Below are 15,407 nucleotides of genomic sequence, written 5' to 3' on the forward strand. Positions count from 1 at the left end.
TCGAAAACGTGACTACAATAAACATTCTCTTGTTATCACTAGAACAACACTCCACACACAACACACACCCATGGTGGAGTCCTTTCTACTCCACACCCCAAACAGATAACACTTGCTCCTACTCCATACCCATGGTTTATTATATGCGCCAACTCGCCTCCTGCCAACTTTCCAAGTTCCTACTTGTCGGCAGCCAAGTTTGACTTTTCGTCTAGGCAAGTTGCGGCTTCTAGAGCAATGGAGAAAATAGGGGTGTTTCGGGCGGTCCAATTTTCATCCAAAAATTAGAAATTGGATAAGAAAGACTGGTTTCCAATTTCTGAAACGGTATCGGGATGGACTAATGGAACTAATAGCATATTCAGTTTTTTTTATTAATTGAAACTATTTTTGTTAATCAATACATTTCTAACGTGTGACATTATAGGCTTCATAGAAATTTTTTTAATTTGTGGCAAAATTTGATTGGAACAAGCAACTACTATTGTGTTTTGATTTGTTTTTATCGTCTTACTCATATGTATAAGTAAATACAATCTCTCCAGTCTTGATAGATCTTTCTTTGTGAAATGGAAGATGGTTTAGGGTTTTTTTTTACAGGTTTTTAAGAAATAAAAAAATTTTAAAAAACCGATGCGGTCCAAGTGGACGGTTTCACATTGAACCGAAATCCACCGATTTTAATTTTATGGAACCGGACCGTTGCCTCCGGGAATCGCCCGAAACTGATGGATCCGATCCAGATAGTTTCTTTTGCTGACCTCTAGGACAGAAGAGAGAGAGAGAGAGGCACTGCTTCTTCAACAGCCTCCACTAAATTGAAGGCGAGCACCGGAGTTGACTTAATTTGTCCGTTTTTCAGAGTCATCAAAACACCTTCTTGTCGAATAGATTCGAATCCGACTCCCGTACACGGGAATGGGGACCACCCCGCAATTAGCGATCCGCCTGTTCCCCTTTCCCCGCGTGCACGGCACCGCTATACCCGACAATACCTTGTATCCTTTATTCTAGTGGAAAGACTTGGACTCTCAAGAGGTCGTGCCTGTCGCTATGTTCTCGAAGATGCATCGTCATCCTGTGTTTGGCCCCACCGAACGTCGAATATTTTTATCGGGATTTGATTAATTCATCGCCACGGAGAAAATCTACGAAATCGCAAGTGTAAATGATGCTAGCCACTCGTTTCAAATCACTCCGCATGGCGAACTCCCTTATTCAAAGAAGAAGGCTATTGTATCAACACCCCAGAGTGCTAGTGCTACATCTCGAAACATCGACACCCCTCGCCCCTATCGATCGATTCAAGCCTGAGAAAGAAGGTCCGATGTGAAGGAGCGAGGCCTGCATCTAGCCAACAACGGCTGAGCTTTGGGCATGGTCAGTCCGGTCCCTTCCGTCATGTCGATCGGTTCGTCGCCGATCCGGTCCCACTCGAAGCACTGGATCAACGACCCGAGCGCCAGCCCGACCATGCGCAGGGCGAGGTTCTCGCCCGGGCACCCTCTCCTCCCCGAGCCGAAGGGCATCATCTTGTACCCGTCCCTCACGCCTTCCATCCCCTCGAATCTCTCCGGCTTGAATTTCGCCGCGTCGGGCCAGTACTTGGGATCGTTCTGTATGGAGAACAGGTTGACCAGGAGCATCGTGCCTGGCGGGATGCGGTAGCCTCCGACGTGACACTCCTCCGCCGATTCGTGGGGCACGAGGAGCGGACCCACGGGGTACATGCGCATCGTCTCGTTGATGATGCAGTGGAGGTAGGGGAGCTTAGGCAAGTCAGATTCGCTGAATAGGCGGTCGTGACCCACGACCTCGTCTATTTCGGCTTGCGCCTTCTTCAGAATCTCCGGATGGTTGAGCATAGCCGACATCGCCCATTCCATGGTCGCCGCCGACGTATCGGTTCCGGCCGCTAACAGAACCTGCCAGAAGAAAACACCATACATCCAAACTTCATGCTGTAATAAACTCAAGTTAAAAGAATGAAATAAGATGTAGGTGTAACTAGCTTCCAAGATGAAATCGCTTGCGTTATATGATTAAGTCAAGTCATATTCAAACGATTGTGTAAATCTGCTCGACACCCGCTAACTAGGAGCGCCAATCTCGACGAAGCAGAAGTCAAGATTTTAGGCCTGGGAGTATCAATATTTTTCTGCTTTTCTTAGTAATAAATTTATTGTATGGTCATGAGAAGATTGAAGAGATGATAGAGCTGTGGTCCAAATAATAGTCATATAAAAGATTAATCGAGTGTGACATATTCAACTACCCAACAAAAAAGTCTACAACTTTTAGTTGATCAATTTTGCAATTTGGTTTTGATATGATGAGCAATATTCAGCTAGGAAAAACACGAGGAAATGAAAGGTAGAGAGACTCACCAGCATAAGGCTCTTGATAGTCTCGTCCTTGTAGTACTCTGGGTCAGTCTCTCGCAGAGACAAGAGCACCTGGATCAGCGTTTTCCTCTTCCCTCCTTCCGCCGCCTCCGGCGACGCATCGCCCTCACCGCTCCGGCTCTCGTCGATCAAGGTCTGCATGAACTCATCCCTCTTCTTTTGCACCGCCATCAGCTGCTCCTCCACTCCGTTCAGGCCCATCCGCCTCAGGAACGGCAAGAACTCGCCGATGTTGGTCGCGCCGCCGATCTTGAACGTCTCCGTCACGATCTCCCTGAACTTTCTCGCCTCCTCCACCTCCCCCACGTTCTCTCCGTAGTACCTGCGCAGAAAAGGATTGATTGAACTTCACTTCAATTTAAAAGTTTAAACCGTTAGATATGGAAGTGCGATTAATGTTAGAATATTCTGGCAGTACCTCTTTCCGGCGATCATCTGCATCATCACGTTCAGCATCAGCTCGAAGAAAGCGGACTTCATGTCCACGCTCTGGCCGCCGCTCTTGGCTAGCCGGCAGAGCAGCGACTTCGCCTCGCCGGCCCGGATGCTCGAGAGGGTCAGGAGGCGGTTGGTGGAGAGGATCTCGAGGGAGGCGATGCGGCGGAGATTCCGCCAGTGGTCGCCGTAGGAGGACCAGGCGAGGCTGGTGTGGTTGTAGCCGAGGTGCTTCCCGGCGAGGAGGCGGGGGCGGTTGGCGAAGACGACGTCGTTCTTGGCGAGGCACTCCTCGGCGGCATCCGGGGAGGAGACGACGAGGACGCGGCGGGACCCGAACTGGAGGAGGGCGACGGGGCCGTGGCGCCGGGAGATCCGGGACAGGGAGCGGTGGAGGGGCTTCTTGAGGAGGTGGAGGTGGCCGAGGATGGGCAGGGTGGGGAACGGGCTGGGCGGGAGGTTCCGGATCTTGTGGAGCAGCCGCTTCGCGACGGCGTAGAGGGCGAGGAAAAGAAAGAATTCGATCACCATTTGTGAGCGTTCCGTGTGTTTGGCTGAGGGACGAAGCAAAAGCAAGTGGTGGGGATGCACGGAAGTGGAATTGGTGGGTCTCTATTTAAACGCGAACGTTCAAAGTTCTAAGAATCATAATTCTCTTTGGAATATAAGAGAGAGTCTTTCGTAACCATTGGGTTTGCCATCCTTTCGTATGGGAAGGGAAGATGGGAAGCTCAAATCCCTACCTTTTTAAGAGGGTTAGGGGTAGAGATGTTTAATTTTAGATATGGATTTTGATTCTGACGCTCCGTAAGGAAACAGGCAAAAATTAAAAAGTGAGTTGAGAATTCTCATAAAAAATAGCTTTGCATGTCGTGGGCAAGAACAAGAAAACAGAAAAATAACAGGTGGAGTCTGTGTCAATCGTCAAATGGCATATTGAATAGAAGAAAGGGTCTGAAAGTAAAACCCATTTGGTGAATAGAACATAAAAAAGCCAGTCGCAAATGTGGACTAACGGAGGAACCTTCCTCACCCATCGAACACGATACGATGAAGGAAAGAAAATGAATAGTGGCGGGACAGCGAAGTTACCTGGTAGGGACGGCTTGGTAGTTGATTTTCTAGAAGACGTCGACCCCCCATCCTGGCTTCTAAGACCGGGGGATTCACAAGGTCGTCATCGATAGTAAACATGTCCGGTTTTAGCCTTTAATTTAATGGAAGGTGCTCGCTTTTTCTTGTTGTTGCTAAATTGAACCTTCCATTGCATCAGAAAAATACAATATTACACAGAAGAGTTAGAGCCTACATCAACACGATAAATTAAAGAAGACTCTGCTAACACTAAGTTTTTGATTCTAGGTGGAGATCATTAAAAAAGAAAGACGAAGCATTTCCCAAATGATAAAAAGCCAATTTTGCAAGCTCATGAGCAGCAACATTATTAGATCTGTTGATCCACTTGAAACTCCATTCTGGGTTGTTGCTGAGAAGTAAGCGAGTGTCCGAGACGAAAGGATGAATACACCAAGGACAAATGCCCTTTTGTTGAATAGCATCAATTAACTGTTAGTGGTCTGCCCTAAGAATCAATCAAGGTTAATACTCTAATATTAGTTGTGGATTAGGTTGTGTCGGAAAACCGATCTTCACTATACTTAGGTAGTCATAATGTGTTGCTAGAGACCGCTTATGACTTGTGGGCCAAAAGAGTTTTGGGCACACTGCTAATGTTTAGTGAATCTACAGGGTCGCACACAATAGCGAACGGACTTAATATTGTCTATGCGCCTTGATCTACTTAAGAAGTAGATTTTAATTTATTCTCCTATTTAAATTATCTATGCGGTCGTGCGCGTTATGAGATAACGATTAAACGTACGATTGAAGGTGGACGGTTTGGCGGGCCCAAATAGCCCGGTCCACTTCTTTTAATTCCGCTAGATAATGAAATTTGTATAAATAGATAGAGAATCGTTTCTGTCTAGGGTTTTTCGATAGAGTATCGAAAAGCAAAATGCGTTCAAGAAAAAGGAACTTCAAGATCTTTCGCTAGCACGTGGATCGTTGGAGAATTCCGTTCGTGTGTGTGGATACCGGTAGAGGCGCAACACTTGGGGCGCTCATCCGAGACACAATCGATTCTGCCGATTTATCTTCGATCCGTAAAAGGTACGTATCGAAATTCCTTTCCGATTTCAATATACACATGGATCCTGTCTAGGGTTCTATATTCCGCTGCATTGTTTTTCGTTGATGAACCCTACATTAACACCTTACAATCACTTTCAAAAACCGCTTTGTGGATGCCGAGGGATTGAGCAGCTTTGCATGCGAGAAGAAGAGCTGCAGCTTCCACTTCCATTGGCGAGTTCCATCTTCCTCGTCTTGTCCACGCTTGGACAGCCGAGCCTCTAGACGATCGTGTAATAATACCTATGGCACCTCTGTTATCTTTCCACGCACCATCTACATTAAATTTCAACTCTTGGTTTGATGGAGGAATCCAAGAATTTGATCTTACCCCAATAAAATCCGGTTTCTCGCTTAACCTAACTTTGTCCTCCCTCTTGAGCATATTTGAATATTCCAAGAAATCTTGTATGATCATCTGAATCGCGTGGGAAGGCACTGGAATAGTCTATTCATGTAGCTTTGCATTCCTGTAACGCCACATTATAATGCAAAGAATTGCTGCATAAAGGGTGAAGAGCTTGCAATCCACTCCCGTTGTCTCTGCTATTTTTCCTGGATCAAGAAAGTGATTCACCATCTCTTCCGGAGACCTGAAGTTCCAAGTAGACGAGATAATACCCCATGGGCTCTGTCTCCACAAAATTTGGGCTAGAGGACATCTTGTGAACAAATGTACTGAATTTTCCTCCGAAGCTCCACACAACGGGCAAGAGGAGTCTGGGATATGGATCAATTGAAACAAGTTAACTCGACAAGGTAAAACGTTAGACACTATCCTCCACAACATCATTTTGTGTCGCTCATGAGCTCTAGCTTTCCAGATTTTGTTCCAAATCCCACTATTGTTACCATTTTCATTTTGCAATTTTATGAGTTTGTAAGCAGATTTAACAGAAAACACTCCATCGATAGCTGGATGCCAAATCAGTTTGTCTACCCCAATGGAGTTTGGCACATGAATCTGAAGGATGGCTTGTACTGAGGTTGGGCAAAATGTCTGATTTAGACTTAATACATCCCAAGTTTTTGTCCCTGGGATAAAGAAGCTTTCTATCTTTCTGTGCTTCAAAGCAGGGTTTGGATCAATAAAAGAAGGCATATGAGTTGAGACATTAGGAATCCAGGGGTGATTTCCGACCTCGATCGACTTTGCATCCCCTAATTGATATAGAGTTCCCAGATTAAGTATTTCTCTGCTATCTATTATTGCCTTCCACAGAGGAGAGGCTGATGCCTTGACCTTGTGATTCTAGAAATTTGAGGTTTGCAGATATTTCCCTTCAAGTACTCGACCCCATAACTTGCCTCTATCTTGGATCATTCCCCAACCGAGCTTCAAAAGCAAAGCATTGTTGAAGTCCCTATTCTGCCGAAAACCCATTCCTCCACTCTTCTTGTTTCTACACAGAGAATCCCAACATTTAGGTGTAAAATATCTGTTTTTCTTGGTTGGCACACCCCACCAGAATTTCCTTATAGAGGCATCGAGTCTGTTACCAGTACTCCGAGGTAGCCGACTAGATTGCATAGCATAAATTGGTGTGCTCTGAACAACCGATCGGATATGTGTTGCTCTCCCCGCCCAAGATAGTGTCTTTCTTTTCCAGGAGCTAAGTTTATTGTCAACCTTTTGTTCAAGGAATTGATATTTTGTCCTACTTTTTCCTGGATTGAAGAGGGGATTTCCAAGGTACAGTGATTCAAGATCTGTCTTTCGCATGTGGAGCTCATCCACACAAAACTTTTTCATGCCCACAGAAGTATTTTTAGAAAAAAAGACCGACGACTTCTGATGATTCAAGCTTTGACCTGACCACGAGCAATAAATTTCAAGGCATTCCTTCAGTGATCTCACTTGATGTTTAGTGGCTCCAACAAATAACAACAAGTCATCGGCATATATAAGGTGAATTAAAGGCGGACTTTTTCGCCCTACTCTTATACCTGTAATAATCTTCAGATCCTCTGCTCTAGATAGAATTTTGGAAAGAAGTTCAGTATATATCACAAACAGGTATGGCGAGATAGGGTCACCTTGTCGAAGTCCCTTCTGAGGTTTAAAACTTCCCGCCAGTCTACCATTAATGAGAAGAGAATAATGAACCGACGATACACATATTTTTATGAGCCTGCAAAAGTGAGACGAAAACCCCATACTACAGAGTATTGCATCAAGTATATTCCAATCAACTCTATCATAAGCTTTTGACATATCAACCTTGACTCCCATGAATGGACTCCCCTTTCTTTTCTTCCTTATGGAATGTAAGATTTCCTGTGCAATTACGGAATTCTCTTGAATGCTTCTGCTCGGAACAAAAGCTGATTGCTGAGGTGAAATGATACGACTGAGGAACCCTTTCAGTCTATTTGCCAACAACTTAGAGATAAGTTTATAGCTCACGTTGCATAGACTTATGGGCCGAAAATGGTTAAAGGTGTGTGGATTATGAGTTTTTGGGATGAGTGCTATAAAAGTATGATTGAGAAGATGAGGCAACTGACCTGTGTTAAAGAAATGTTGCACAAATTGGACAACATGGGCCTTCACCACTTCCCAGCATTTCGTAAATAGCATGGAATCCGTCTGGGCCTGGTGATTTAAGAGGGGCCATCTCTTTCAAGACGTTATATATTTCATCCTCAGTTGGAATCGCCAAAAGATCCAAGTTTTCTTCGTCAGAGACTACCTTAGGGAAGAGTTCCCTAATGAGAGGGTGTGGATCAAGTGATGGTCCCGAGAAAAACTCTGTATACTTGGATAAAAAGAAGTTTTTAATCTCATCTATACTCGTAAGCCATTGGCCTCCATCATCCTGAACTGCGAGGATACAATTTTTGCGCCTTCTGATGGTTGTAGAAAGATGGAAGAATTTGGTATTCCGATCACCCTCCTGTAGCCATGATTGTCGCGATTTTTGCTTCCATATCATCTCCAATCTCTCCCATTGCTCGTTAATAGCCACCTTGATTTCTTTTTCCCTCCTGCTATGATCTTCTGAAGGGTCATCACTTTGAATGGAATCAAGTGCTACCATCAATTCCTTGAGGCGTTGTTGGCAAATACCAAAATGTTCCTTATTCCACCTTTTGAGAGCTGTTTCTGTCGATTTCAGCTTCCTATGCCATGTGGTTAATGAATTGCCTACCACATTGTTGTTCCAAGCCTTTTCCACTTCATTAACACAAGTTGAGTCCCGTAGCCATGCAGCTTCAAATTTAAAAGGACGTTTTGAGTTATCCTCATTAGAAGTTGAATTCGGCAAAATAGGAGAATGATCCGAGTTTACCATCGGCAAGTGGACAACCCCTGCTCGAGGGAATTTCTCACACCATGATGTCGAACAAACTGCTCGATCAAGTCTTTTCCGAACGCTTGCAAAGCCTTCTATGCTATTTGTCCAAGTATAAGGTTTGCCTTTGAACCCAAGATCAACACAACCCAATGCATCCATAAAATCTACCAGAAAGTGACGAGATGGGCCCGGACCCCTTCTGTTGGACGCCTCATAGCCATAGATAGTCTCATTGAAGTCACCAATTCCAACCCAGTCTTCCCCCAAGTTTTGAACCCAGCTTGTGAAGTCTTCCCAAAACACTCGTTTAAGCCCACAATAAGGAGGTGCATACACCAACGAAAGCCACCATAGTTGTTCGGGATTTTCTTTGTTAGAAACCTCTGTATGGATTTGGTTTTTGTCTGCAAAGGAAAATGATAAAGCTACAGGATCTTTCCACATGACTGTTAAACCTCCCGCATTATTTTCCGCGGGGATAGAGAAGGACCGAGTAAATCCAATCCTTCTTGTAATAGTTTCTATCCGTCTAGTATCACATTTTGTCTCCGATAGAAACACAATATCGGGGTTATAAGATCGGCATGTGGCCTTCAGCTCTTTCATTGTCGAGTTTCCAGCAATGCCTTGACAATTCCATGCTAAAATATTCATGGCTACAATGGGCACATAACTTGGCTCGCCTTCAGAATTCCACTTCTTTCACCTGACTTGGTGCTTGCGGGTCTTGCGCTGTTGAGCGATGCAGGTAGATAACCACTGGATCACCTACTTAGCAATACCTTCATCTCATCAGGAATTTGCTCTCTAAATGGATATGACAAATGTCCAAACCCGTCTGAATTTTGCTCTCTAAATTTATGGAAGATCATCGCATAATAAGTACATGGATTTGACCACTTTCCCTCAGGCAGTGGACACTAAGGGAGAGGAAGACTCCCAAATAGGGAGATGGAAGCTCTCGGGAGAGAGAGCAGCGAAATGTTCTCTTTATCTTTAACACTGATCTGACTTGAGCACAACGTCGAACAGATGGTGAGCAGGGATCAAGAAAAGGATATTGACCATTTTTAGGACTTGAACGCAGATCTAGAATCAAAGAAAATCACCAGGAAAAGCTCAACATCAGACACCAACTTAGTTGGAAACAAAACGCTCAAGAACCAGAGAAACCAAATTCGGTTCTTCCATGAAACAGAAACGGAGCGAAAGGGGTTCGTGGGAGCAGGGGGGAGGTGTTTTGTGAAGCTATCACCAATGGGATAGCAGAGATTGAGATTAGGGTGTGGAATTGAAGGGAGCTACCACAAAGAGGCTATAGTAAAGCTATCACAAAAAGGGCAGAGAAAAGCTCTACGAGAGAGCAGATGACGATTGTCACACTATATGGAAGGTGCTCGCTTGTATCGCTATTGTGATGCACGACGTCACAAAATGTCTACAAGATCACGATGAATTAAGCTTGTCGAGCTACCATCTCTTTGGTGCCGGTAGAATTCGATTCCGGCTAGTTCCGATATGAACCGGGTGAATCTCGATCGTTGATGCGGGTGGAATCTCGAGATTCACATCAGTGAAATTCGTAGAGATTAGCCTAGAGATGGTCCCCCTTAAGAATGAGAAATAAATGAGAGAAGGGTTGTGGGATTATGGATGGCAATGAGCTGGGCCAAGATAAGTCAAGCCACTAAAGCCTTCAAGGTGGGGATGATGACACGGCAGGCTCCTCAGATCTTGCCTCTTGGGGCTTCCTCCAAGAAACCGGCATCGCCCCAGTATGTTTTCCGTGACGAAGTTTTCGTCTTTTGATATGATTATATAAATGATCTCTAAATTTTAATTTAATGCGTAATATCATTCTCAAATTTTTAATTCGTTCAATATAATCTTTGAACTTTTTGTATATATTTAATTTAGTCTTTAGACTATATGGAAATATCCAATGTTATCTCTCAAACGATTCAAATTAATGGAGTTAGCTTTCAATCCGTTAATTATAACGGTGGAAAAATAAATATGTTATGCGTGAATTTTCTACGTAAGATATGCAACTCAAATTATAACATAATAATATTTTTATTTTTTTAATTTGTTCAAACGATTATCAATGTTATTTGATGACATGGAATATTAGTTTTTGTTTTGAGTTGAATATCTTCCACGTAATAGTGCTATTTTTTTGTTCGCCATTCAAATGTACCGAATTGAAAGCTAAATCAACAAATTACATTAACTTGTATCAATTGAAAGATAATATTGGATATTTTCATATAGGTCATTGATCAAATTGAATATATACAAAAAATTCAGGAATCACATTACATATTGGACCAAAAGTCAGAGCTTAAATCTCACTTTTAGGGCCTGTTTGGTAACGCTCAAAATTCTCTGATTCTCTGTTCTTTTGTTTTCCGGAACAAAAAAAGAACAGAAATTCGTTTGGTAACGTCAGTCAATTTTTTTTGTTCCCCGAAGTAAAAAAGTGGTCAGGGAATAAATTTAAAACAGAATCAAGAAGTAAAAAAAGCTGTTTCTTGATTCTGGGAACAATAATCATAAATAGAAGAGATTTTTTCTTTTTCTTCTTTTCTGTTCTTCTTCTTTCTTGGCCGGCGGCCGGCGACCGGCGATCGGCGAGGGTTGGACCCTTGCGGCCTGGGCGAGGGTCAACGAGGTCGCCCAAGCCGCAAGGGTCCAGCCCTTGCCTGTGGCCGATCGCCGACCATGGCCAAGAAGGAGAAGAAGAAAAGAAAGAAAAGAAAAGAAAATATTTAAAAATATTAAAAAATATTATTAATAAAAAGAAATTTTGTACAGTTATCAAATGCATTTCTATTCTTTTTCTATTTCAAGAATGGAAATTTTGAGCCGTTACCAAACGCTTTCAAAGCTTAAAAATTATTTCCGGAAACAGAGTAAAAAAAAATCATTTCTAAACAGAAATTATTTCCTAGAACAGAATGGTTACCAAACAAGCCCTTACATTCTACTTATGAGTTGATTATGTTCAATAGAATTTGATGCTCTGACATTTAATTAAAAATGTGGACTACCATTTCTCCGATATCGGTAAAATTCGATCATGATAAGATCTAGCATGAGCTAGGTGAAATCAATCATTAATGTGGTAGAATCTCGCGAGAGATCCACATGCCTAATAGTTGTAGTAGCCTAATTCATAAAGGCTAAATTTATGTGAAAAAGTTTAACCTAGTAGATGGCCCTTTAAGAATGAAATGAAAAGAAGAGAAAATAAAAGAGAAGGGAGAGGGATTTGAAGATGGCATTGAGCTGGATCCAAATAATGTCAAGCCTCTAAAGGCTCCACTAATCTCGGGGTTTCCTCCAAGAAATCGGTTTTTCCATAATTATGAAGTTTCATCTTTCAATGTAATCACGCAAGATGTGATAAGGCAAATAATAGTTGTTAAATGATTAGAGGGTAAAAATCACTAAAATTCTTAAATTTTGCTCATTGTGACATATTTACTTTGAACCTTTTTTGTGGTATTAAAAACTCATATTTATACCAATGTGAAATATTTATCTTATAGTTTTTTACGACATAAAAAATTCTAAACTTGTACCCGTGCGACATATTTATCTTCCGTTAAGATTTTTTTTCCTTTTCCTTTTTTTCCTTCCTCCTTCGTCTTCGCCGCCGCCCTCGCTGCCCTGCTGGCCTTATCGTCGCCATCAACACCGTCCTCACCGTCACCAAACCAAGGAAGAAAAGGGAGGAAGGAAAAAAAAAAGAAAATGAGAAAAAAACATACAACAAGTTGACATATTTTAGCTATGTGGGTATCACGTTATCACCGTTTGCTTTCGTTTATTAACAAATGTTAAATATGTCGTACGAGTACAAGTTTAGAATTTTTTATTTTTAAAATATATTTGAGGCATAAAATTCGTGGACTCTATGTTAAGCCCACTTTTGTGTGAGGATTTTTGGCTTGGACCTGCTTTTAATTTCATGAAAGGCCTGTTCATGGTGGCAAGAAATCCACGGACTTGGATCAACCTTTTGATGTTGCCCATTCACACTCAATTCTGTCGGAACTGCAAAACGGGAAAATTGTCTAAAAAGTCCTAAACCTTTCAACTTTATCAATTGAGTCCTAAATATTCTCATTTTTACCAATTAAGTCCTAAACATTTTTATTTCTTGCCAATTGAGTCCATCCGGTCAATTTTGGCCGGAAATTACCGATGTGGACGCCGGACGGCCATGTGGCATTGACGTGGACATTTTAAAATAATATTTTAATAATTTATGATTTTTTTCTTCTTTTTTTTCCTTTTCTCTCCTTTTTTTTTTCCCTGGTTCTGAAATTGGGGCCGGCAAGGGTGGCCGGCTGACCCTCACCGGCTCTGGGCAAGGGCCAGCCAACCCTCGCCGGCTCTGGGAGAGGGCCGATCGACCCTCGTCGGCCAAAGCGAGGGCGTCGCGGCCCTCGCCCAGATCTGGCAAGGTCCGCAATGCCCTCGCCGGCTCTGGGTGAGGGCTGGCCGACCCTCATCGGCTCTAGCCGAGGGCGTCGCGGCCCTTGCCGGATCTGGGCGAGGGACACGATGCCCTCACCGGCCAAAGCGAGGGCATCGCGGCCCTTTGATGTTACCCATTCACACTCAATTCTGTCCGAACTGCAAAACACACACATACTAAACCCAATTAAAGTTGAAATGCACATTTCTTAACATAGGCAACACATACATTCGCTAGTCACGGCACTGAGAAATTAGGTGCGAGATGGCTTTACGCGGTCGGCACTTCGCGACTAACGGTCGAGCTTTGGGCATGGTGAGGCCCGCCCCTTCGCTCATGTCGACCATTTCTTCTCCGATTCTTTTCCAATCAAAGCACTGAATCAACGTCCCGAGTGCCAAACCGACCATCCGCGTCGCGAGCGCTTCGCCAGGACATCGCCTCCTGCCCGCCCCAAACGGCGACATTGTGAAGCCTAGATTACTTTCCATTCCGAGGCCTTGGAACCTCTCAGGCATGAACTTTCCGGGCTCGGCCCACAACTTCGGATCGTTCTGGATGGCCCATATGTTGACCAATAGCATCGTGCCGTATGGGACCCGGAAGCCGCCGACGGTGCACTCTTCGGATGATTCGTGGGGCGGAATCAGCGGAGCAGCCGGGTACATCCTAAGCGTCTCGGTGACGATACCTTGGAGATAAGGAAGCTCTGCCAGGTCCGATTCCTCGATCAGCCTGTTCTGTCCCGTGTAAGCGTCGATCTCGGCCTGCGCTTTCGCCAAGGCCTCGGGATTGTTCAAAAGAAGAGATAGTGCCCATTCCATCGTGCCGGCGCTAGTATCGGTCCCCGCCGATAGCAGGACCTGAATCCATATCCCAAATGAGTATCACTTCACTAAAGTGTCGAATCAAGATGCTGACTCTATTGAAATTTAAAAGCACACCTAGATATCCGATATACTGAGCAAACAAAATCAAGATTTAAGCTTGCATTTAGTAACATCAACAGCCGTGCCGATTGGATTGGAGAACCGTAACACGTACAGGGCTTATAGTTACTCTGTTCTAACCCAAATGCAGATAGGTTCTGCAATCACTCGGGTTCAATCCGCAGATACAAAACAAAATATGAAGTAGGATTGTAGAAACTACGTGCAAGTATTCAAAAACCATAGTTTAATACATTCGTTTTAGGTACTCAAGAGCTCAGAGTATAAGTCATTATGCATAAAGAGGGGAGCTGGAAATCCTAGTCCTCAATAAACTTTGACAACTCTTTAAGGTACAATGAGAAAGTCCTTCAATTCCACGACAGACCTTCGACAGGACTATTGACGATCGATCTTCTACAAGTTGCTTATCAGTGCCAATCCAGCCAGAGCATACAGAACAAGAGTCACAATCCATTAACACTTCCCTAGAGCATGAGATATCTAAGGCAATTACAAGTTACAAAAGAGAGAACCAGAAGGCTGGCTTACCTGTATCATTCCTCTGATGATTTGATCAGTGTAGTACTCGGGCTCTGCTTCTTGCCGCGACAATAGAACGTCGATCATTGTTCTGCTCGTACCTTCACTTGTCAAAAGCGGCCTCTTTGTCCTGTGTTCTTCAATCAGATTCTGCAAGAATCTGTCCCTCTTCTCCTGCAATATGATCAGCTTCTTCTCGATCCTGCTCATGCCAAACCACTTCAAGACTGGCAAGAAATCGACCATATTCGTGGCCCCGCTTAATTGGAAGGTCTCTGCTACAATCTCCTTGAACTTCCTGGCCTCCTCGCATTCCTCCAATTTCTCTCCATAGTATGGTTTCCCCGCGATCATCCTCATCATGACATTCAGTGTCAGCTCGAAAAACATTGTCTTCATCTCCACGGTCCCAAACTCTTTGCTCTCTGATGCTTGGAGAAGGCGGCCGACCAATGATCTGATCTCCTTGACGCGGATGCTATAGAACATCTGAAGGCGATGGGAGGACAATATCTCCGTCGAAGCGATGCGTCTCAGGTTGCGCCAGTGGTCACCGTAGGAGGCCCACACAAGGGTGGTGTAGTTGTAGCCAAGGTGTTTCCCCGCCAGCAGCTGAGGGCGGTTGGCAAGGACGATGTCATTCCTGGTGAAACACTCCTCCGCAGCTGAGGGGGAGGAGACGAGGACCACGGGGCGGGACCCAAATCGCATGGACAGGACCGGACCATAGCGGTGGGCAAGGTCAGCAAAGGCCCGGTGGATGGGTTTCTTGAAGAGGTGTAGGTGGCCTATGATGGGGAGGCAATAGGAAGGGCTTGGTGGGAGGTTCTTGTTTTGTCGGAGGAGTTGCTTTGTGAGGAAGTACGAGATGATGAAGATAAGAAAGCAGAAGAACAAAGCTTCAATTTCCATGGTTTGGCCTGGTTGTTTTCAGAGATCTGGGATCTAGCCTTTCTATGATTATAACCATTGACAACCTTATGGTGCTTATATTCATGATCATATTGGGAAAAGCAATGGAATTATTGATTTCCTTTTTTTTTTTCCCTAAATTTGACAAAGTCAATGAAATACAAGGTAATGTTTGGCTTTTTTCACGGACCAAGATAAAGAC

General features: G+C 44.0%; 2 protein-coding genes across 2 annotated transcripts; both read right to left on the minus strand.

Moving 5' to 3' along the window:
- Positions 1 to 780: 780 nt before the first annotated feature.
- LOC115675835 (cytochrome P450 81Q32-like) lies at positions 781 to 3,551 on the minus strand. Its single transcript, XM_030598617.2, has 3 exons — positions 2,824 to 3,551; positions 2,388 to 2,727; positions 781 to 1,925 (listed from the first exon to the last, which is right to left on the minus strand). Exons 1-3 carry the CDS (start codon positions 3,369 to 3,371, stop codon positions 1,305 to 1,307), a joined length of 1,509 nt encoding a protein of 502 aa, XP_030454477.2. The 5' UTR covers positions 3,372 to 3,551; the 3' UTR covers positions 781 to 1,304.
- Positions 3,552 to 12,998: 9,447 nt separating this feature from the next.
- LOC115675834 (cytochrome P450 81Q32-like) lies at positions 12,999 to 15,319 on the minus strand. The gene is made up of 2 exons (XM_030598615.2): positions 14,303 to 15,319; positions 12,999 to 13,684 (listed from the first exon to the last, which is right to left on the minus strand). The coding sequence occupies exons 1-2, from the start codon at positions 15,203 to 15,205 to the stop codon at positions 13,055 to 13,057; spliced, it is 1,533 nt and encodes a 510-aa protein (XP_030454475.2). The 5' UTR covers positions 15,206 to 15,319; the 3' UTR covers positions 12,999 to 13,054.
- Positions 15,320 to 15,407: the final 88 nt, after the last annotated feature.

The sequence above is a fragment of the Syzygium oleosum genome, unplaced genomic scaffold, assembly GCF_021117445.2.
Source record: "Syzygium oleosum isolate NSW1041296 unplaced genomic scaffold, Sole_v2.1 Sole_v2.13, whole genome shotgun sequence".
NCBI lineage: Eukaryota > Viridiplantae > Streptophyta > Magnoliopsida > Myrtales > Myrtaceae > Syzygium > Syzygium oleosum.